Source organism: Nerophis lumbriciformis, linkage group LG03, assembly GCF_033978685.3.
Source record: "Nerophis lumbriciformis linkage group LG03, RoL_Nlum_v2.1, whole genome shotgun sequence".
Classification (NCBI taxonomy): Eukaryota; Metazoa; Chordata; class Actinopteri; order Syngnathiformes; family Syngnathidae; genus Nerophis; species Nerophis lumbriciformis.
The window spans coordinates 16,097,242-16,120,470 of record NC_084550.2 but is presented as its reverse complement, the minus strand read 5'-3'; the positions used below and the strand labels follow the sequence as shown (position 1 = coordinate 16,120,470).

General features: G+C 35.0%; 1 protein-coding gene across 1 annotated transcript in view; it reads left to right on the top strand.

Annotated features, from left to right (window-relative positions):
* acsl6 (acyl-CoA synthetase long chain family member 6) overlaps window positions 1-23,229 on the top strand; it is a 94,553-nt gene that overhangs the window by 49,071 nt on the left and 22,253 nt on the right. Inside the window, exons 9-14 of the mRNA XM_061934243.1 lie at window positions 6,639-6,690; window positions 12,804-12,877; window positions 12,959-13,036; window positions 16,952-17,086; window positions 17,163-17,297; window positions 17,420-17,515. Coding sequence (XP_061790227.1) covers window positions 6,639-6,690; window positions 12,804-12,877; window positions 12,959-13,036; window positions 16,952-17,086; window positions 17,163-17,297; window positions 17,420-17,515 — 570 coding nt within the window. The remainder of the gene's footprint in view (window positions 1-6,638; window positions 6,691-12,803; window positions 12,878-12,958; window positions 13,037-16,951; window positions 17,087-17,162; window positions 17,298-17,419; window positions 17,516-23,229) is intronic.

Sequence of the window (23,229 nt, the reverse complement as noted above, 5' to 3'; positions counted from 1 at the left end):
TTACTTAGCTATTTTGCATATTTAAGGCAACAAGACTTCTATTGATTTAATTTTGTCCTACTTAGCTATTTTGCATATTCAACATAACAAGACTTGTATTGATTTTGTGTTCTCCTACTTAGCTATTTTGCATATTCAATGCAACAAGACCTGTATTGATTTTATTTTTTCCTACTTAGCTATTTTGCATATTTAATGCAACAAGACCTGTATTGATTTTATTTTGTCTTACTTAGCTATTTTGCATATTTAAGGCAACAAGACTTCTATTGATTTAATTTTGTCCTACTTAGCTATTTTGCATATTCAACATAACAAGACTTGTATTGATTTTGTGTTCTCCTACTTAGCTATTTTGCATATTTAGTGCAACAAGACCGGTATTGATTTTATTTTTTCCTACTTAGCTATTTTGCATATTTAATGCAACAAGACCTGTATTGATTTTATTTTGTCCTACTTAGCTATTTTGCATATTTAATGCAACAAGACCTCTATTGATTTTATTTTGTCCTACTTAGCTATTTTGCACATTTAATGCAACAAGACCTCTATTGATTTTATTTTGTCCTACTTAGCTATTTTGCATATTTAATGCAACAAGACCTGTATTGATTTTATTTTGTCCTACTTAGCTATTTTGCATGTTTAATACAATAAGACCTGTATTGATTTTGTGTTCTGCTTAGCTATTTTGCATTTCAATGCAACAAGACTTGTATTGATTTTATTTTGTCCTACTTAGCTATTTTGCATATTTAATGCAACAAGACCTCTATTGATTTTATTTTGTCCTACTTAGCTATTTTGCACATTTAATGCAACAAGACCTCTATTGATTTTATTTTGTCCTACTTAGCTATTTTGCATATTTAATGCAACAAGACCTGTATTGATTTTATTTTGTCCTACTTAGCTATTTTGCATATTCAATGTAACGAGACCTGTATTGATTTTATTTTGTCCTACTTAGCTATTTTGCACATTTAATGCAACAAGACCTCTATTGATTTTATTTGTCCTCCTTAGCTATTTTGCATATTTATGCAACAAGACCTCTATTGATTTTATTGTTTCCTACTTAACTATTTTGTATTTTCAATGCAACAACACCTGTATTGATTTTATTTTGTCGTACTTAGCTATTTTGCATGTCTAATGCAATAAGACCTCTATTGATTTTATTTTTTCCTACTTAGCTATTTTGCATATTTAATGCAACAAGACCTCTATTAATTTTATTTTGTCCTACTTAGCTATTTTGCATATTTAATGCAACAAGACCTATTTTGATTTTATTCTGTCCTACTTAGCTATTTTGCATATTTAATGCAACAAGACCTGTATTGATTTTATTTTGTCATACTTAGTTATTTTGCATATTTAATACAGCAAGACCTGTATTGATTTATTTTGTCCTACTTTTCTATTTTGCATATTTAATGTAACAAGACTTGTTCTGATTTTTTTTGTTCTGCTTAACTGTTTTGCATATTTAATGCAACAAGACCTCTATTGATTTTATTTTCCCCTCCTTAGCTATTTTTCATATTAAATGCAACAAGACCTGTATTGATTTTTTTTGTTCTGCTTAGTTATTTTGCATTTTCAATGCAACAAGACCTGTATTGATTTTATTTTGTCCTCCTTAGCTATTTTGCATATTTAATGCAACAAGACCTCTATTGATTTTATTTTGTCCTACTTAGCTATTTTGCATATTTAATGTAACAAGACTTCTATTGTTTTTTTTGTCCTTCTTAGCTATTTTGCATATTTAATGCAACAAGACTTCTATTGATTGTATTTTGTCCTACGTAGCTATTTTGCATATTTAATGCAACAAGACCTATTTTGATTTTTTTCTGTCCTACTTAGCTATTTTGCATATTTAATGCAACAAGACCTGTATTGATTTTGTGTTCTGCTTAGCTATTTTGTATTTTCAATGCAACAAGACCTGTATTGATTTTATTTTGTCCTACTTAGCTATTTTGCATATTTAATGCAACAAGACTTGTATTGATTTTATTTTGTCATACTTAGCTATTTTGCATATTCAATGCAACAAGACCTTTATTGATTTTATTTTGTCCTATTTAGCTATTTTGCATATTTAATGTAACAAGACTTCTATTGATTTTATTTTGTCCTACTTAGCTATTTTGCATATTTAATGCAACAAGATTTCTATTGATTGTATTTTGTCCTACTTAGCTATTTTACATATTTAATGCAAGAAGACATATTTTGATTTTATTCTGTCCTACTTAGCTATTTTGCATATTTAATGCAACAAGACCTGTATTGATTTTGTGTTTTGCTTAGCTAATTTGCATTTTCAATGCAACAAGACCTGTATTGATTTTATTGTGTCCTACTTAGCTATTTTCCATATTTAATCCAACAAGACCTGTATTGATTTTATTTTGTCCTCCTTAGCTATTTTGCATATTTAATGCAACAAGACCTCTATTGATTTTATTTTGTCATATTTAGCTATTTTGCATATTTAATGCAACAAGACTTCTATTGATTTTATTTTGTCCTACTTAGCTATTTTGCATATTCAATACAACAAGATCTGTATTGATTTTGTGTTCTGCTTAGCTATTTCACATTTTCAATGCAACAAGACCTGTATTGATTTTATTTTGTCCTACTTAGCTATTTTGCATATTTCATGCAACAAGACCTTTATTGATTTTATTTTGTCCTACTTAGCTATTTTCCATATTTAATCCAACAAGACCTGTATTGATTTTATTTTGTCCTCCTTAGCTATTTTGCATATTTCATGCAACAAGACCTGTATTGATTTTATTGTGTCCTACTTAGCTATTTTCCATATTTAATCCAACAAGACCTGTATTGATTTTATTTTGTCCTCCTTAGCTATTTTGCATATTTAATGCAACAAGACCTCTATTGATTTTATTTTGTCCTCCTTAGCTATTTTGCATATTTAATGCAACAAGACCTCTATTGATTTTATTTTGTCATACTTAGCTATTTTGCATATTTCATGCAACAAGACCTGTATTGATTTTATTGTGTCCTACTTAGCTATTTTCCATATTTAATCCAACAAGACCTGTATTGATTTTATTTTGTCCTCCTTAGCTATTTTGCATATTTAATGCAACAAGACCTATATTGATTTTATTTTGTCCTCCTTAGCTATTTTGCATATTTAATGCAACAAGACCTCTATTGATTTTATTTTGTCATACTTAGCTATTTTGCATATTTAATGCAACAAGACTTCTATTGATTTTATTTTGTCCTACTTAGCTATTTTGCATATTCAATACAACAAGATCTGTATTGATTTTGTGTTCTGCTTAGCTATTTCACATTTTCAATGCAACAAGACCTGTATTGATTTTATTTTGTCCTACTTAGCTATTTTGCATATTTCATGCAACAAGACCTTTATTTATTTTATTTTGTCCTACTTAGCTATTTTGCATATTCAATGCAACAAGACTTGTATTGGTTTTATTTTGTCCTACTTAGCTATTTTGCATATTCAATGCAACAAGACTTGTATTGATTTTGTGTTCTGCTTAGTTATTTTGCTTTTTCAATGCAATAACACGTGTTGATTTTATTTTGTCTTTCTTAGCTATTTTGCATATTCAATACAACAAGACCTGTATTGATTTTATTTTTGTCCTACTTAGCTATTTAGCATATTTAATGCAACAAGACTTATATTGATTTTATTTAGTCCTACTTAGTTATTTTGCATATTCAATGTAACGAGAGCTGTATTGATTTTTTTTGTTCTGCTTAGCTATTTTTCATTTTCAATGCAACAAGACCGCTATTGATTTTATTTTGTCCTACTTAGCTATTTTGCATATTTAATGCAACAAGACCTGTATTGATTTGATTTTGTCCTCCTTAGCTATTTTGCATATTTAATACAGCAATACCTGTGTTGATTTATTTTATCCTACTTAGCTAGTTTGCATATTTAATGCAACAAGACCTCTATTGATTTTATTTTGTCCTACTTAGCTATTTTTCATATTCAATGTAACGAGACCTGTATTGATTTTTTTTGTTCTCCTTAGCAATTTTTCATTTTCAATGCAACAACACCTGTATTGATTTTATTTTGTCCTACTTAGCTATTTTGCATATTTAATGCAAGAAGACCTCTATTGATTTTATTTTATCCTACTTAGCTATTTTCCATATTTAATACAGCAATACATGTGTTGATTTATTTGATCCTACTTAGCTAGTTTGCATATTTAATGCAACAAGACCTATATTGATTTTATCTTGTCTTACTTAGCTATTTTGCATATTTAAGGCAACAAGACTTCTATTGATTTAATTTTGTCCTACTTAGCTATTTTGCATATTCAACATAACAAGACTTGTATTGATTTTGTGTTCTCCTACTTAGCTATTTTGCATATTCAATGCAACAAGACCTGTATTGATTTTATTTTTTCCTACTTAGCTATTTTGCATATTTAATGCAACAAGACCTGTATTGATTTTATTTTGTCTTACTTAGCTATTTTGCATATTTAAGGCAACAAGACTTCTATTGATTTAATTTTGTCCTACTTAGCTATTTTGCATATTCAACATAACAAGACTTGTATTGATTTTGTGTTCTCCTACTTAGCTATTTTGCATATTTAGTGCAACAAGACCGGTATTGATTTTATTTTTTCCTACTTAGCTATTTTGCATATTTAATGCAACAAGACCTGTATTGATTTTATTTTGTCCTACTTAGCTATTTTGCATATTTAATGCAACAAGACCTCTATTGATTTTATTTTGTCCTACTTAGCTATTTTGCACATTTAATGCAACAAGACCTCTATTGATTTTATTTTGTCCTACTTAGCTATTTTGCATATTTAATGCAACAAGACCTGTATTGATTTTATTTTGTCCTACTTAGCTATTTTGCATGTTTAATACAACAAGACCTGTATTGATTTTGTGTTCTGCTTAGCTATTTTGCATTTCAATGCAACAAGACTTGTATTGATTTTATTTTGTCCTACTTAGCTATTTTGCATATTTAATGCAACAAGACCTCTATTGATTTTATTTTGTCCTACTTAGCTATTTTGCACATTTAATGCAACAAGACCTCTATTGATTTTATTTTGTCCTACTTAGCTATTTTGCATATTTAATGCAACAAGACCTGTATTGATTTTATTTTGTCCTACTTAGCTATTTTGCATATTCAATGTAACGAGACCTGTATTGATTTTATTTTGTCCTACTTAGCTATTTTGCACATTTAATGCAACAAGACCTCTATTGATTTTATTTGTCCTCCTTAGCTATTTTGCATATTTATGCAACAAGACCTCTATTGATTTTATTGTTTCCTACTTAACTATTTTGTATTTTCAATGCAACAACACCTGTATTGATTTTATTTTGTCGTACTTAGCTATTTTGCATGTCTAATGCAATAAGACCTCTATTGATTTTATTTTTTCCTACTTAGCTATTTTGCATATTTAATGCAACAAGACCTCTATTAATTTTATTTTGTCCTACTTAGCTATTTTGCATATTTAATGCAACAAGACCTATTTTGATTTTATTCTGTCCTACTTAGCTATTTTGCATATTTAATGCAACAAGACCTGTATTGATTTTATTTTGTCATACTTAGTTATTTTGCATATTTAATACAGCAAGACCTGTATTGATTTATTTTGTCCTACTTTTCTATTTTGCATATTTAATGTAACAAGACTTGTTCTGATTTTTTTTGTTCTGCTTAACTGTTTTGCATATTTAATGCAACAAGACCTCTATTGATTTTATTTTCCCCTCCTTAGCTATTTTTCATATTAAATGCAACAAGACCTGTATTGATTTTTTTTGTTCTGCTTAGTTATTTTGCATTTTCAATGCAACAAGACCTGTATTGATTTTATTTTGTCCTCCTTAGCTATTTTGCATATTTAATGCAACAAGACCTCTATTGATTTTATTTTGTCCTACTTAGCTATTTTGCATATTTAATGCAACAAGACCTGTATTGATTTTATTTTGTCATGCTTGGTAATTTTGCATATTTAATACAGCAAGACCTGTATTGATTTATTTTGTCCTACTTAGCTATTTTGCATATTTAATGTAACAAGACCTGTATTGATTTTATTTTGTCATGCTTGGTAATTTTGCATATTTAATACAGCAAGACCTGTATTGATTTATTTTGTCCTACTTTGCTATTTTGCATATTTAATGTAACAAGACTTGTTTTGATTTTTTTTGTTCTGCTTAGTTATTTTGCATATTTAATGCAACAAGACCTCTATTGATTTTATTTTCCCCTCCTTAGCTATTTTGCATATTTAATGCAACAAGACCGGTATTGATTTTTTTTGTTCTGCTTAGTTATTTTGCATTTCCAATGCAACAAGACCTGTATTGGTTTTAGTTTTGTTTTCTGCTTAGCTAGTTTGCATATTTAATACAGCAAGACCTGTATTGATTTTATTTTTTTTCCTGCTTAGCTATTTTGCATATTTAATTCAACAAGGCCTTTTTTATTGTATGTTGTCATACTGAGCTGTTTTGCATATTTAAGGCAACAAGACCTGTATTGATTTTATTTTTGTCTCACATAGCCGCCATCACCTGAGGACCTGTCCATTGTTTGCTTTACAAGTGGAACCACAGGTAACACAACTTCAACAAGTGAATTCCACACTAATTATTTAAACTCCACATTCACATCTTTCCAAACCACTCGCTTCATCCACTACGTACATTCATGTTTTTTATTATTATATTATACTTGTACTTATAATTGCACTTATACATACATACTTATACTTACACTCATACTTAGATTTACACTTATTCTTATCTTATAGTTACACTTATATTTACACTTATAGTTACACTTATATTTACACTTATAGTTATCTTATCGTTACACTTATATTTACACTTATAGTTATCTTATAGTTATACTTATATTTACACTTATAGTTATCTTATCGTTACACTTATATTTACACTTATAGTTACCTTATAGTTACACTTATATTTACAATTATAATTATCTTATAGTTACACTTATATTTACACTTATAGTTATCTTATCGTTACACTTATATTTACACTTATAGTTATCTTATAGTTACACTTTTATTTACACTTATAGTTACACTTATAGTTATCTTATAGTTACACTTATATTTACACTTATATTTATCTTATAGTTACACTTATAGTTATCTTATAGTTACACTTTTATTTACACTTATAGTTACACTTATAGTTATCTTATAGTTACACTTATATTTATCTTATAGTTACACTTATATTTACACTTATACTTATCTTATAGTTACACTTATATTCTCACTTATATTTATCTTATAGTTATACTTATTTTTATCTTATAGTTGTACTTATAGTTACTCGCATAGTTATCTTATACACATACTTATACTTACACTTTTACTCATATTTGCACTTAATTTCGTAATTGCACTTACACATTCTTACACTTACATTCATACTTGTATTTACACTTATACTTAACTAATACTTATATTTACATGTACACTTATCTAATACTTATATTTACACTTATATTTACATTTATAATTATACCTACACTTATAGTCATATTGACAGTTATATTTACACATGTCTATTTATAATTGCAACTACACATACTTATGTTTGCACTTTTACTTATTTTTGTACTTATGTTAATGATTACACTTACACATGAATGTATCACTTACACTTATATGTAATTATACTTACTGTACATGTATACTTATGCATACACTTACACTTATATTTAATTATACATGCTGTACATGTATACGTATGCATACACCTACACTTATATTTAATTATACTTATTGTACATGTATACTTATGCATACACCTGCATGTAATTATACTTACTGTACATGTATACAAATGCCTACACCTATATGTAAATATACTTACTGTACAGGTATACTTATGCATACACTTACACTTATATTTAATTATGCATGCTGTACATGTATACTTATGCATACACCTACACTTATATGTAATTATACTTATTGTACATATATACTTATGCATACACTTACACTTATATGTAATTATACTTACTGTACATATATACTTATGCATACACCTACACTTATATATAATTATACTTACTGTGCATGTATACTTATGCATACACCTGCACTTATTTGTAATTATACTTACTGTACATGTATACTTATGCCTACACCTATATTTAAATATACTTACTGTACAGGTATACTTATGCATACACCTACACTTATGTGTAATTATACTTACTGTACATATATACTTATGCATACATCTACACTTATAGGTAATTATACTTACTGTGCATGTATACTTATGCATACACCTGCACTTATATGTAATTATACTTACTGTACATGTATACTTATGCCTACACCTATATGTAACTATACTTATTGTACATGTATACTTATGCATACACCTACACTTATATGTAATTATACTTACTGTACATATATACTTATGCATACACCTACTTATATGTATTTATACTTACTGTACATGTATACTTATGCCTACACCTATATGTAATTATACTTACTGTACATGTATACTTATGCATACACCTACAGTTATATGTAATTATACTTACTGTACATGTAAACTTATGCATACACCTATATGTAATTATACTTACTGTACATATATACTTATGCATACACCTATATGTATTTATACTTACTGTACATGTATACTTATGCATACACCTACACTTATATGTAATTATACTTACTGTACATGTATACTTATGCATACACCTACACTTATATGTAATTATACTTACTGTACAGGTATACTCATGCATACACCTACACTTATATGTAATTATACTTACTGTACATGTATACTTATGCCTACACCTATATGTAAATATACTTACTGTACATGTATACTTATGCATACACCTACACTTATATGTAATTATACTTACTGTACATGTATACTCATGCATACACCTATACTTATATGTAATTATACTTACTGTGCATGTATACTTATGCATACACATACACTTATATGTAATTATACTTACTGTACATGCATACTTATGTATACATCTGCAGTTATATGTAATTATACTTACTGTACATGTATACTTATGCATACATCTGCAGTTATATGTAATTATACTTACTGTACATGTATACTTATGCATACATCTGCAGTTGTATGTAATTATACTTACTGTACATGTATACTTATGCCTACACCTATATGTAATTATACTTACTGTGCATGTATACTTATGCATACACCAACACTTAAATGTAATTATACTTACTGTGCATGTATACTTATGCATACACCTACACTTATATGTAATTATACTTACTGTACACATATACTTATGCATACACCTACACTTATATGCAATTATACTTACTGTACATGAATACTTATGTGTACACCTACACATTACTTAAGCTTTAGCGATTGCACTTTATTATTTACACTTAACTTAAATTTGAATGCGTTATTGACTTGTGTTTTACTTATGTTTACTGATTTATTACAGTCTATCATTTGTGACATGTAGAAGATTGTTAAACACAAACAAACTCCTATCAGATACAGCGGAGGATGTTTTGGTGTGTTTACAGTAAGTGCTAAGAAAACAAGCTTTAGTGTGTTTTTATGCACCAGTGAAGTGTTTACAAAAACAAAGGCCCAGTTTGACAGGTGAGGACAGGCGACAACACCGTGACACCACTTTGTTGTCCTTTGTAGTCAACAATGTGCTGGGAGTTCAGTTCCAGACAATCTGGTGTCATTTTACATTAGTGACCAGGCTGCCCCCTGCTGGCCAACAGAGGAACGTCCCCTCAATTAGCTGTCAAAATGACTAATTGCTTCTTTTCATTATTTTGTCGGACACGTTGAATGAATAAAACAAAAAATGTGTAATGACTTTCCTTGCTGTTTGATATAATAACTCATCTCAATGTTTGAGACTATGATGCAATATTTATTTGATTACAGGAGGTCTATAATAGATACAGATTATTTTTAGAAAAAAACACTATAATGGAAGATGAAGTTTATGTAATCCATACAATAAATAATTAATTAAAAAAAATATATATATATATATATATTTCAAATAATTACTATGTATACATTCATCCCTACAAGCCTGTTTCGCAGGTTTCCCTGCTCTTCAGAGAATTTTAAGTAAACTTAATCAATCAATCAAAGTTTATTTATATGGCCCTGAATCATGAGTGTCTCAAAGGGCTGCACAAGCCACAACGACATCCTCGGCTCAGATCCCACATCAGGCCAAGAAAAAACTCAACCCAATGGGATATAATTAGAAACCTTGGAGGGGACCGCAGATTGATTGATTGATGATTTTTATATATATCCATCCATCCATCCATTTCCTACCGCTTATTCCCTTTGGGGTCGCGGGGGGCGCTGGAGCCTATCTCAGCTACAATCGGGCGGAAGGCGGGGTACACCCTGGACAAGTCGCCACCTCATCGCAGGGCCAACACAGATAGACAGACAATATTCACACTTTTTATATATATATATATTTAAAAAATTATATATATATATATATAAAATATATATATATATATATATATATATATATATATATATATATATATATATATATATAGTATACTGTATGTTAAACAGGTATGGTTTTGAAATTAACATATTGTAACGTATTGTCGTCATCATTTAAAGTGTACCTACTGTATAAATATATTAAAATATATAATTAAAATAATTACAAAAATAAATGTATATTGTTACAAAATAAAAATAACAAAAACTCGGCTCTCCAAGTACCACCATACTCATCAACAGTGCAACACGGTAGCATAGTAGGCCTAAGTATTCGTTAAAAACAAGGCCGATGTTTATTTATCCAATCCAATCCACTTTATTTATATAGCACATTTAAACAACAAAAATGTTTCCAAAGTGCTGCACAACAATATTAAAAACAATATTCAAATATTATCCTTGGCTCCACCAATGACTGAATAACAACAAAAAAATAAATAAATATAAAACCAATATAAAAATAAATATGATTAAAAACGATTTTAAAGGGTAAAACCAATTAAAATAGTAAATAGAAATCCACATTTTAAAAAACACAAAGGACAACAGAGGACAGAGGACCACACAACTCACGTAGTGTTAAAAGCCAAAGAATAAAAGTGGATCTCAAGACGAGACTTAAAACACTCCACTGTGGGAGCCGTTTGAACAGTTTGAAACTCCCTGATTCAAATAATGACACAAATAAAAAGATTTCAATTAAGTGATTACCAAGTAAATTAATAAATTAAATCATATACTTTTATTGATATTTATGTCATCTTTAAATACTTAAAAAAGACTATATTAACCCTTGTGTAATGTTCATATTGTTGTTACTCAGCCAGCGTTTGTGGGTCTGATGGACCCGATGCATTTTGTGTCTTTTAATGCCTCACAATCAAACACTTTTATGTTAAAATACTGAACAGATTTTTATTTTAACATAAAAGGGTTTGATTGTGAGGCATTAAAAGCCACAAAAAGCAACGGGTCCATCAGACCCACAAACGCTGGCTGAGTAACAACAATATGAAACGTTGCACGGGAAATTTCTCTGCCAGTTTCTGCATCCCACAGGGATTCTTCTTTTGTGTTTTTCTGCATCTGCGGTTCCCACACGAGGTTGCAACATTGTTTGTCAACACTGTCTGCTCTCATTTTCTCGCACATTTGACCCTCTGATGTTCTGTGTACCTACACTCTGTCCTCCTCCTGTCTAGGCCTGCCTTGTGTGTGTGTGTGTGTGTGTGTGTGTGTGTGTGTGTGTGTGTGTGTGTGTGTGTGTGTGTGTGTGTGTGTGTGTGTGTGTGTGTGTGTGTGTGTGTGTGTGTGTGTGTGTGTGTGTGTGTGTGTGTGTGTGTGTTACACAGAACATCAATTTCCACACTTCTATTAGTGTGGAAATTATAAGATGTCTGGGTCCAGTGGACCCGGACATCTTATATGTAATAGAAATGTGTATGGTGTGTGGTCATTAAATATGTATTCTGATATATGTTCTTCACAGAAAATGAGCCAATGTCAGTGAGTCTCGGTTTGAAAAATTTATTAATTGTATCGTTTTTCTTTTAATAAAAAATGAAAACGGGTCCCACAGACCTGAACACCACAAAAGGGTGTGTGTTTTTTTTTTAGGACTGCAACTAATTTGATAATCGATTAATCTGCCGATTATTACTTCGATTAATCGATTAATAATCGGATAAAAGAGACAAACTACATTTCTATCCTTTCCAGTATTTTATTGGGAAAAAAACAGCATACTGGCACCATACTTATTTGGATTATTGTTTCTCAGCTGTTTGTAAATGTTGCAGTTTATAAATAAAGGTTTATAAAAAAATAGGGTTAGGGTTAGGGTTAGGGGATCCAACGAATCGATGACTAAATTAATCGCCAACTATTTTTATAATCGATTAGTTGTTGCAGCCCTAGTTTTTTTTAATTATTGTTAATTGTTGTTTTCTTCTGTTATTGTTTTTTAATTAACTGCATTAATATTTAGCATATATATATATATATACACACACATTCAAAGACTAAATCAAACAATAAAAGCAAAACATTTTGAAATGACCCTATTTTATTGGGGTCATCACTCTTAGTGTACCTAATGTGTGGACCTTCATGTGTGGTTCTTCACGTGTCCACAGGGAACCCAAAAGGGGTCATGCTCACTCACGGGAATGTGGTGGCGGACTTTTCAGGCTTCCTGAAAGTCACCGATGTGAGTGACCCAACAAGCACTTTTTTTTTTTTTTAATTTCACTTCCAACCCTTCTGACTGCGCCCCTTCCTGCTCTTGCAGAAGGTGATTTTCCCCAACCAGGACGACTGCCTCATCTCCTTCCTGCCGCTGGCCCACATGTTCGAGAGGCTCATCCAGGTAACGGCGTCAAGGATGTGGGAAGATGTTATGTCATTTTTTTATTATCCATTACAACATTTTTTTTTTTTTTTTTTTTTTTTTTACAACTTCTCATGCAACGTGCCAGGCAGGTCCTGGCTGGTCCAACCAGCCTGGTTTGTTTGCCTGCAGGCGTTTTGGACACTTTCTGGGGATAGTAGGTGTTTTACGCGCGTGCACGCACAAAGCCCAGATATCACAATGAAAAGGGGCGGAGCCTCGACCGGGCCATGTCCTCAGACGGCCTCGGGGAAAGAAAAAAAAAATGATACTGGTGGTGAACTTTTTTCTTCCCCCCATTCAACGGCCTGCCACAGCTGCGTGTGGTGGAAGTCCATATATGGTCGGAGTTGTCCCATGTCTGTGTGTTGCACAACACTCCTTATGGGAACTCAAATAAAACAGCAGATTTGATCGTCGTCTCTGAGAGAGGATGTTTGACGGGGGCGTACATCAGTGAAGTGAATTATATTTATATAGCGCTTATCTCTAGTGACTCAAAGCGCTTTTACCTAGTGAAACCCAGTATCTAAGTTACATTTAAACCAGTGTGGGTGGCACTGGGAGCAAGTGGGTAAAGTGTCTTGCCCAAGAAAACAACGGCAGTGACTAGGATGGCGGAAGCGGGGATCGAACCTGGAACCCTCAAGTTGCTGGCACGGCCACTCTACCAACTGAGCTATACCGCCCCAGGGGTGTCCAAAGTGCGGCCTGGGGGAAAAACTGTAAAAAAACGACGTGATGTAAGTCGGGTTGTACGGTATACCGGTATTAATATAGTACCGCGATACTAATGAATCATGCGGTACTATACCGCCTCTAAAAAGTACCGGTCTTCGCCGCCCTCTTTTTTTGTCGTGACATTGCTGGTTTTACGAGCAGAGGAGCATGTTCGGCAGCGCACAATCACAGAGTACTTACAAGCAGACACAGTGTGTAGACAGACAAAGGGAGAACGGACGCATTTTGGCTTAAAAACTAACGACAAAGGTGAAGTTATAGCTGGAGATGATAAATGCTTTAAAATGTGGTATCGGAAATTATCGGTATCGGTTTCAAAAAGTAAAATGTATGACTTTTTAAAACTGAACGTACGGAGCACCAATCAACCTTAAAGGCACTGCCTTTGCGTGCCGGCCCAATCACATAATACTTACGGCTTTTCACACACACAAGTGAATGCAAGGCATACTTGGTCAACAGCCATACAGGTCACACTGAGGATGGCCGTATAAACAACTTTAACACTGTTACAAATATGCGCCACACTGTGAACCCACACCAAACAAGAGTGACAAACACATTTCGGGAGAACATCCGCACCGTAACACAACATAAACACAACAGAACAAATACCCAGAACCCCTTGCAGCACTAACTCTTCCGGGACGCTACAATATACACCCCCCGCCAGCCCCTACCCACCCCACCAACCTCATGTCCCAAATTCCAAGCTGCTGTTTTGAGGCATGTTAAAAAAAATAATGCACTTTGTGACTTCAATAACAAATATGGCAGTGCCATGTTGGCATTTTTTTTTTTCCATAACTTGAGTTGATTTATTTTGGAAAACCTTGTTACATTGTTTAATGCATCCAGCGGTGCATCACAACAAAATTAGGCATAATAATGTGTTAGTTCCACGACTGTATATATCGGAATTGGTTGATATCGGAATCGTAATTAAGAGTTGGACAATATCGGAATATCGGATAAAAAAAGCCACTATCGGACTTTTTTAGCTATAACATAACTTATAACTATCCGCAATCGGCAGTGTTTTAGCTACTTCTAAATCACTTATCCTCACCTCCATGGCGACAACTAAAGTAAGTTTCTTACAAGTATCATTATCACTGCAGGACGAGGAATAGCTAAACATGCTTCACTACACACCGTAGCTCATTGGCGTCAAGATGTAAACAAAGGTCATGGGTGGATCTACACCTGACATCCACTGTAATGATACCAAGTACAGGAGCGTATCTAGTCGATACTAATATGATCATACCGGTATTAGTATAGTACCGCGATGCTAATGGATCATATTTGGTACTATACCGCCTCTAAAAAGTACCACTCGCGCACCCCCGTTGTCGTCACGTCGTGACATTGCTGGTTTACGAGCAGAGGAGCATTTTCGGCAGCGCACACACACACACGGAGTACTTACAAGCAGACACAGTGTGTAGACAGAAAAGGGAGAACGGCCGCATTTTGGCCTAAAAATAATTAAAGATAAAGGTGAAGTTATAACACTGAAACGCCCTCAGCAAGAGGTGCTTTAAGACATGGCTAACTCGCTAGCAGTTAACATCCAGCCGCAGTCTGCAGTGTTTTAGCTACTTCTAAATCACTAATCCTCGCCTCCATGCCGACAAATAAAGTATGTTTCTTACTGCAAGACAATTTTTGTTTCATCTGACCACAGAACTTTCCTCCAGAAGGTCTTGTCTTTGTCCATTTGATGTCAGATAAAACAAAAATTGAGCTGTTTGGCAACAATACCCAGCAATATGTTTGGAGGAGAAAAGGTGAGGCCTTTAATCCAAGGAACACCATTCCTACCGTCAAGCATGGTGGTGGTAGTATTATGCTCTGGGCCTGTTTTGCTGCCAATGGAACTGGTGCTTTACAGAGAGTAAATGGGACAATGAAAAAGGAGGATTACCTCCAAACTCTTCAGGACAACCTCAAATCATCAGCCCGGAGGTTGGGTCTTGGGCGCAGTTGGGTGTTCCAACAGGACAATGACCCCAAACACACGCCAAAAGTGGTAAAGGATAGAATGAAGGTTTTAGAATGGCCTTCCCAAAAGTCCTGACTTAAATGTGTGGACAATGCTGAAGAAACAAGTCCATATCAGAAAACCAACACATTTAGCTGAACTGCACCAATTTTGTCAAGAGGAGTGGTCAAAACTTCAAGCAGAAGCTTGTGGATGGCTACCAAAAGCGCCTTATTGCAGTGAAACTTGCCAAGGTACATGTAACCAAATATTAACATTGCTGTATGTATACTTTTGACCCAGCACATTTGCTCACATTTTCAGTAGACCCATAATAAATTCATAAAAAAACCAAACTTAATGAACGTTTTTTGTGACTAACAAGTATGTGCTCCAATCACTCTATCACAAAAAAATTAGAGTTGTAGAAATTATTGGAAACTCAAGACAGCCATGACATTATGTTCTTTACAAGTGTATGTAAACTTTTGATCGCGACTATATATATATATATATATATATATATATATATATATATATATATATATATATATATATTTATATATTTATGGATATATGTGTGTGTGTATATATAGATAGATAGATATATATGGATATATGTGTGTGTGTGTATGTATGTATATGTACATACATATATATATATATATATATATATATACACAGTATATATATGTATATATATTTTTTTTTTTTTAATGGATATATATATATATATATATATATATGGATATATGTGTCTGTGTGTATATACTGTATGTATATATATATATATATATATATATATATATATATTTATATGTATATATGTGTGTGTGTGTATATATATATATATATATATATATATATATGTATACCAAATATTTTTAACCCAATGCGGCCCCCTAGTCAAAAAGTTTGGGGACCCCTGATCTAGAGGCAAATTCATGCATTATTGGCTGTTACAAGTGGCCCTCTGATGGCAGCCATAAGTGCCATGTGGCCCTCAATAAAAACCAGTTTGACATCCCTGGTTTAGAAAATGACAAATATCAAAATGGACCCCGCATGCTTTCACTTTTCAGTGTGCGACCCTCAACGGAAAATTTTGGCCGCCCCTGATTTTTCACGAATGCTGTTGTGCTAACCGAGCGCTGTGTTGTGTGCAGTCGGTGGTCTACTGTCACGGCGGGCGAATAGGCTTCTACCAGGGCGACATCCGCCTCCTCCCCGACGACATGAAGGCCCTACGGCCCACCATCTTCCCCGTGGTTCCTCGCCTGCTCAACCGCATGTACGACAAGGTGCGTTCAGCGGGCCGCGCCCTTGGACCGGCTTGCAAAACATCGTCGACGTTGTTCTCGCTACGTGTGTGTGCAGATCTTCAGCCAGGCCAACAGCCCGCTCAAGCGTTGGCTCCTCAACTTCGCCGCCAAGAGAAAAGGCGCCGAGGTCAGCAGCGGCATCATTCGCAGCGACAGCGTCTGGGACAAGGTCTTCTTCAGCAAGATCCAGGTAAGCTCTCATCCTCACCCCCAAGGAGAGATGGTCGCCCGCAGATAAACGCTGATGATGTCACAGCGTTAAAGATGGTTATCACGGCCATTGTTGTTATTATTATTGTTGTGTTCATGCAGGCCAGCCTGGGCGGGAGGCTGAGGATGATCATAACAGGAGCGGCACCCACTTCACCCACAGTGCTCGGATTCCTCAGAGCAGCTCTCGGATGCCAGGTCTCACACACACACACACACACACACACACACACCTTCTTGTATTTTTTACCTTCTTGAGACCTCAGCATTAATAATATATACATACTATGCAAATATAAAACAGCTTTATGTGAAAAATGAGTTGGAATTTCACAAGAAAAAAGGTCACAAATTCACAAGAAAAAAGGTCACAATTTCACAAGAAAAACTCAGATTTTTTTTGTCAGTTTTATAATAAAAGTCGTCATTTTACTCAACCCAAGTCAAGAAAAACTGAACATTTGTGCAATATGATAAAAGTTGGAATTGTACTCAATAACAGTCGCAATTTTACGAGAAAAGATTAAAATGTTGGCAATTTTATGAAAAGTCGTAATTTCACTCGACAAAAGTCACAAGAAAACTTCAACATTTTGGCAATATTATAATAATAATTGGAATTTTACTTGGCAAAATTATGACAAAAGTCATAATTTTACTGAAAAAATGTTACTATTTTACAAGAACAACAAAACAATTGGCAATATTGTGATTAAAGTTTGAATTTTACATGACAAATGTCACCATTTTGCATGAAAAAGTAATAATTTTACAAGAAAATATTGCAATATGACAGAAACAGAAAGAATATGAGAAATTGTTCCCAATTTTATAAGAAAAAAGTTGAGACATTGTGAGAAAAAGACTGCTTTTAGTAAAAAATATGTTGTTGTTTTTTGTTTGTAATTGTTTTTTAATCTTCATTATTTACTTCAAGTTATTACAGTATGTCTCTATATACATATGTATTTTATTTTTTAAATTAATTTTGGCCAAATGGGGCGTATTTCTATTTCTTACACACACTTGTTATTTCATATGTTGACCAGAGGGAGCGCACTTTTAAAACCGACACACAGTCAATTTGAAAAATCCCTCTTTAAGACCACCCTTTCTAGATATATAAAGATTTGTTTTTACAACATTAATAATATATACATACTATGCAAATATAAAAAAGCTTGTTGTGAAAAATTATTTGGAATTTCACAAGAAAAACTTAAGAATTTTGGCAGTACTATTGATAAAAGTCGTAATTTTACTCAACGCAAGTCAAAATTTGACAAGAAAAACTGAACATTTGCGCAATATTATGATAAAAGTTGTAATTTTACTCAATAACAGTCGCAATTTTTCATGAAAAGCTTAAAATGTTGGCAGTTTTATGAAAAGAGTCGTCATTTTGCTCGACAAAAGTCACAATTTTATAAGAAAACTAACATTTTGGCAATATTATAATAGCAGTCTGAATTTTACTCCAAAAATGTCACTATTTTACAAGAACAACAAAAAAATTGGCAATATTGTGATAAAAGTCAGAATTTTATATGACAAATGTCACCATTTTGCATGAAAAAGTAATGATTTAACATAAAAAAGTAATAATTTTACGAGAAAATATTTCAATATTACAGAAACAGAAAGAATATGAGAAATTGTTCCCAATTTTATAAGAAAAACGTTGACACATTGTGAGAAAAAGACTGCTTTTAGTTATTTTTTTTATTTTTTAAATGTCCATCCATCCATCTTCTTCCGCTTATCCGAGGTCGGGTCGCGGGGGCAGCAGCCTAAGCAGGGAAGCCCAGACTTCCCTCTCCCCAGCCACTTCGTCCAGCTCTTCCTGTGGGACCCCGAGGCGTTCCCAGGCCAGCCGAGAGACATAGTCTTCCCAACGTGTCCTGGGTCTTCCCCGCGGCCTCCTACCGGTCGGACGTGCCCTAAACACCTCCCTAGGGAGGCGTTCCGGTAGCATCCAGACCAGATGCCCGAACCACCTCATCTGGCTCCTCTCGATGTGGAGGAGCAGCGGCTTGTTTTGTTTGTAATTGGTGTTTAATTTTCATTATTTACTTCAAGTTATTACAATATGTCTCTATATACATATTTTTTTAATTAATTTTGGCCATAGGGGGCGCATTTCAATTTCTTACACACACTTGTTATTTCATATGTTGACCAGAGGGGGAGCACTTTTAAAACCATCTATCCATCCATTTATTACCGCTTATTCCCTTCGGAGTCGCGGGGGGCGCTGGAGCCTATCTCAGCTACATTCGGGCGGAAGGCGGAGTACACCCTGGACAAGTAGCCACCTCATCGCAGGGCCCTTTTAAAACCAACACACAGTCAATTTGAAAAATCCCTTCTTTTTGGGACCACCCTCATTTTGATAGATCTCACCACCAGGGGTGCAAATGAGACTTTCTCTATTAGATGCAACGGTTTTCCATATTGGGACCATGACTTATGTCCTAACTTGTTCACCGGTCCTCATATATATTCAAGTAACAAAATATTACAAATAAAGACATATTACATATAGATCAATAAACACAAAATAAAAAAATAAATCAAGAAATAAAAGAATAAAAATATAAACATATTTCAAATCATATGTAAATATATATGTATATTAAATTCAAGAAAATTAAAAAGTTAAACAAAAAAATTTAAGAAAGAAAATAATAAATATAAAAACATAATTAAAAATAAATAAATCAGTAGTTTTTACAAATATTCAAGAAATAAAATAATAAAAATAAAAACATAATTAAAATAAATACATGAATAAAAACGTTGTTTTTTTTAATCCATCCATCCATCCATCCATTTTCTACCGCTTATTTTTAATTCAAGAAAGAAAATAATAAATATAAAAACATAATTCAAAATTTAAAAAAATACATTAATGAGAAGGTTTTAAACAATAATTCAAGAAATAACTTTCTTTTTTTTTTTTTTTTTTTTAAATATATCAATAAATGTATGTGCTGTCAAATTATGAATTCTTTTAATCAGATTAATCACACTTTTTAATTTGGATTAATCATGATTAGTCATAGGTTATTATTCCCTTGCCTGATTTAAATTTAACCCTATCCAACCGTAAACTCTAACCCTGGAATTCAAGAAAGGAAAAAAAGATAATAAATTGTAAAATAATAAAAAATCTAAAAACATTAAAAAAAAGATTTTAAAAAAAAAAAAGGTTTTTTTTCCAAGTAAGAAAATATTACAAATAAAGACATATTAAAAATAAATCAATTAACCAAAAGAAACAAAATAAATCAAGAAAAAAAATAAAAAAAATAAAAACATATTTCAAATTATATATATATATATATATATATATATATATATATATATATATATATATATATATATATATATATATATATATATATATATATTAAATTCAAGAAAAAATAAGAACATATATAAAAATACCATCCATCCATCCATCTTCTTCCGCTTATCCGAGGTCGAGTCGCGGGGGCAGCAGCCTAAGCAGGGAAGCCCAGACTTCCCTCTCCCCAGCCACTTCGTCCAGCTCTTCCTGTGGGACCCCGAGGCGTTCCCAGGCCAGCCGGGAGACATAGTCTTCCCAACGTGTCCTGGGTCTTCCCCGTGGCCTCCTACCAGTTGGACGTGCCCTAAACACCTCCCTAGGGAGGCGCTCGGGTGGCATCCTGACCAGATGCCCGAACCACCTCATCTGGCTCCTCTCGATGTGGAGGAGCAGCGGCTTTACTTTGAGCTCCCCCCGGATGACAGAGCTTCTCACCCTATCTCTAAGGGAGAGCCCCGCCACCCGGCGGAGGAAACTCATTTCGGCCGCTTGTACCCGTGATCTTGTCCTTTCGGTCATAACCCAAAGCTCATGACCATAGGTGAGGATGGGAACGTAGATCGACCGGTAAATTGAGAGCTTTGCCTTCCGGCTCAGCTCCTTCTTCACCACAACGGATCGATACAGCGTCCGCATTACTGAAGACGCCGCACCGATCCGCCTGTCGATCTCACGATCCACTCTTCCCTCACTCGTGAACAAGACTCCGAGGTCCTTGAACTCCTCCACTTGGGGCAAGATCTCCTCCCCAACCCGGAGATGGCACTCCACTTTTTTCCGGGCGAGAACCATGGACTCGGACTTGGAGGTGCTGATTCTCATCCCAGTCGCTTCACACTCGGCTGCGAACCGATCCAGTGAGAGCTGAAGATCCTGGCCAGATGAAGCCATCAGGACCACATCATCTGCAAAAAGCAGAGACCTAATCCTGCAGCCACCAAACCAGATCCCCTCAACGCCTTGACTGCGCCTAGAAATTCTGTCCATAAAAGTTATGAACAGAATCGGTGACAAAGGGCAGCCTTGGCGGAGTCCAACCCTCACTGGAAACGTGTCCGACTTACTGCCGGCAATGCGGACCAAGCTCTGGCACTGAGCATACAGGGAGCGGACTGCCACAATCAGACAGTCCGATACCCCATACTCTCTGAGCACTCCCCACAGGACTTCCCGAGGGACACGGTCGAATGCCTTCTCCAAGTCCACAAAACACATGTAGACTGGTTGGGCAAACTCCCATGCACCCTCAAGGACCCTGCCGAGAGTATAGAGCTGGTCCACAGTTCCACGACCAGGACGAAAACCACATTGTTCCTCCTGAATCTGAGGTTCAACTATCCGGCGTAGCCTCCTCTCCAGTACACCTGAATAGACCTTACCGGGAAGGCTGAGGAGTGTGATCCCACGATAGTTAGAGCACACCCTCCGGTTCCCCTTCTTAAAGAGAGGAACCACCACCCCGGTCTGCCAATCCAGAGGTACCGCCCCCGATGTCCACGCGATGCTGCAGAGTCTTGTCAACCAAGACATCCCCACAGCATCCAGAGCCTTAAGGAACTCCGGGCGGATCTCATCTACCCCTGGGGCCTTGCCACCGAGGAGCTTTTTAACTACCTCAGCAACCTCAGCCCCAGAAATAGGAGAGCCCACCACAGACTCCCCAGGCACTGCTTCCTCATAGGAAGACGTGTTGGTGGGATTGAGGAGGTCTTCGAAGTATTCCCTCCACCGATCCACAACATCCGCAGTCGAGGTCAGCAGAACACCATCCTCGCCATACACGGTGTTGATAGTGCACTGCTTTCCCCTCCTGAGGCGGCGGATGGTGGTCCAGAATTGCTTCGAAGCCGTCCGGAAGTCGTTTTCCATGGCTTCCCCGAACTCCTCCCATGTCCGAGTTTTTGCCTCTGCGACCGCTGAAGCCGCACACCGCTTGGCCTGTCGGTACCTGTCCTCTGCCTCAGGAGTCCTATGAGCCAAAAGAACCCGATAGGACTCCTTCTTCAGCTTGACGGCATCCCTCACCGCCGGTGTCCACCAACGGGTTCTAGGATTACCGCCACGACAAGCACCAACTACCTTGCGGCCACAGCTCCAATCAGCCGCCTCGACAATAGAGGCGCGGAACATGGTCCATTCGGACTCAATGTCCAGCACCTCCCTCGTGACATGTTCAAAGTTCTTCCGGAGGTGGGAATTGAAACTCTCTCTGACAGGAGACTCTGCCAGACGTTCCCAGCAAACCCTCACAATGCGTTTGGGCCTGCCAGGTCTGTCCGGCATCCTCCCCCACCATCGCAGCCAACTCACCACCAGGTGGTGATCGGTAGAAAGCTCCGCCCCTCTCTTCACCCGAGTGTCCAAAACATGAGGCCGCAAATCCGATGACACAACTACAAAGTCGATCATGGAACCGCGGCCTAGGGTGTCCTGGTGCCAAGTGCACATATGGACACCCTTATGTTTGAACATGGTGTTCGTTATGGACAATCTGTGACGGGCACAAAAGTCCAATAACAAAACACCGCTCGGGTTCAGATCCGGGCAGCCATTCTTACCA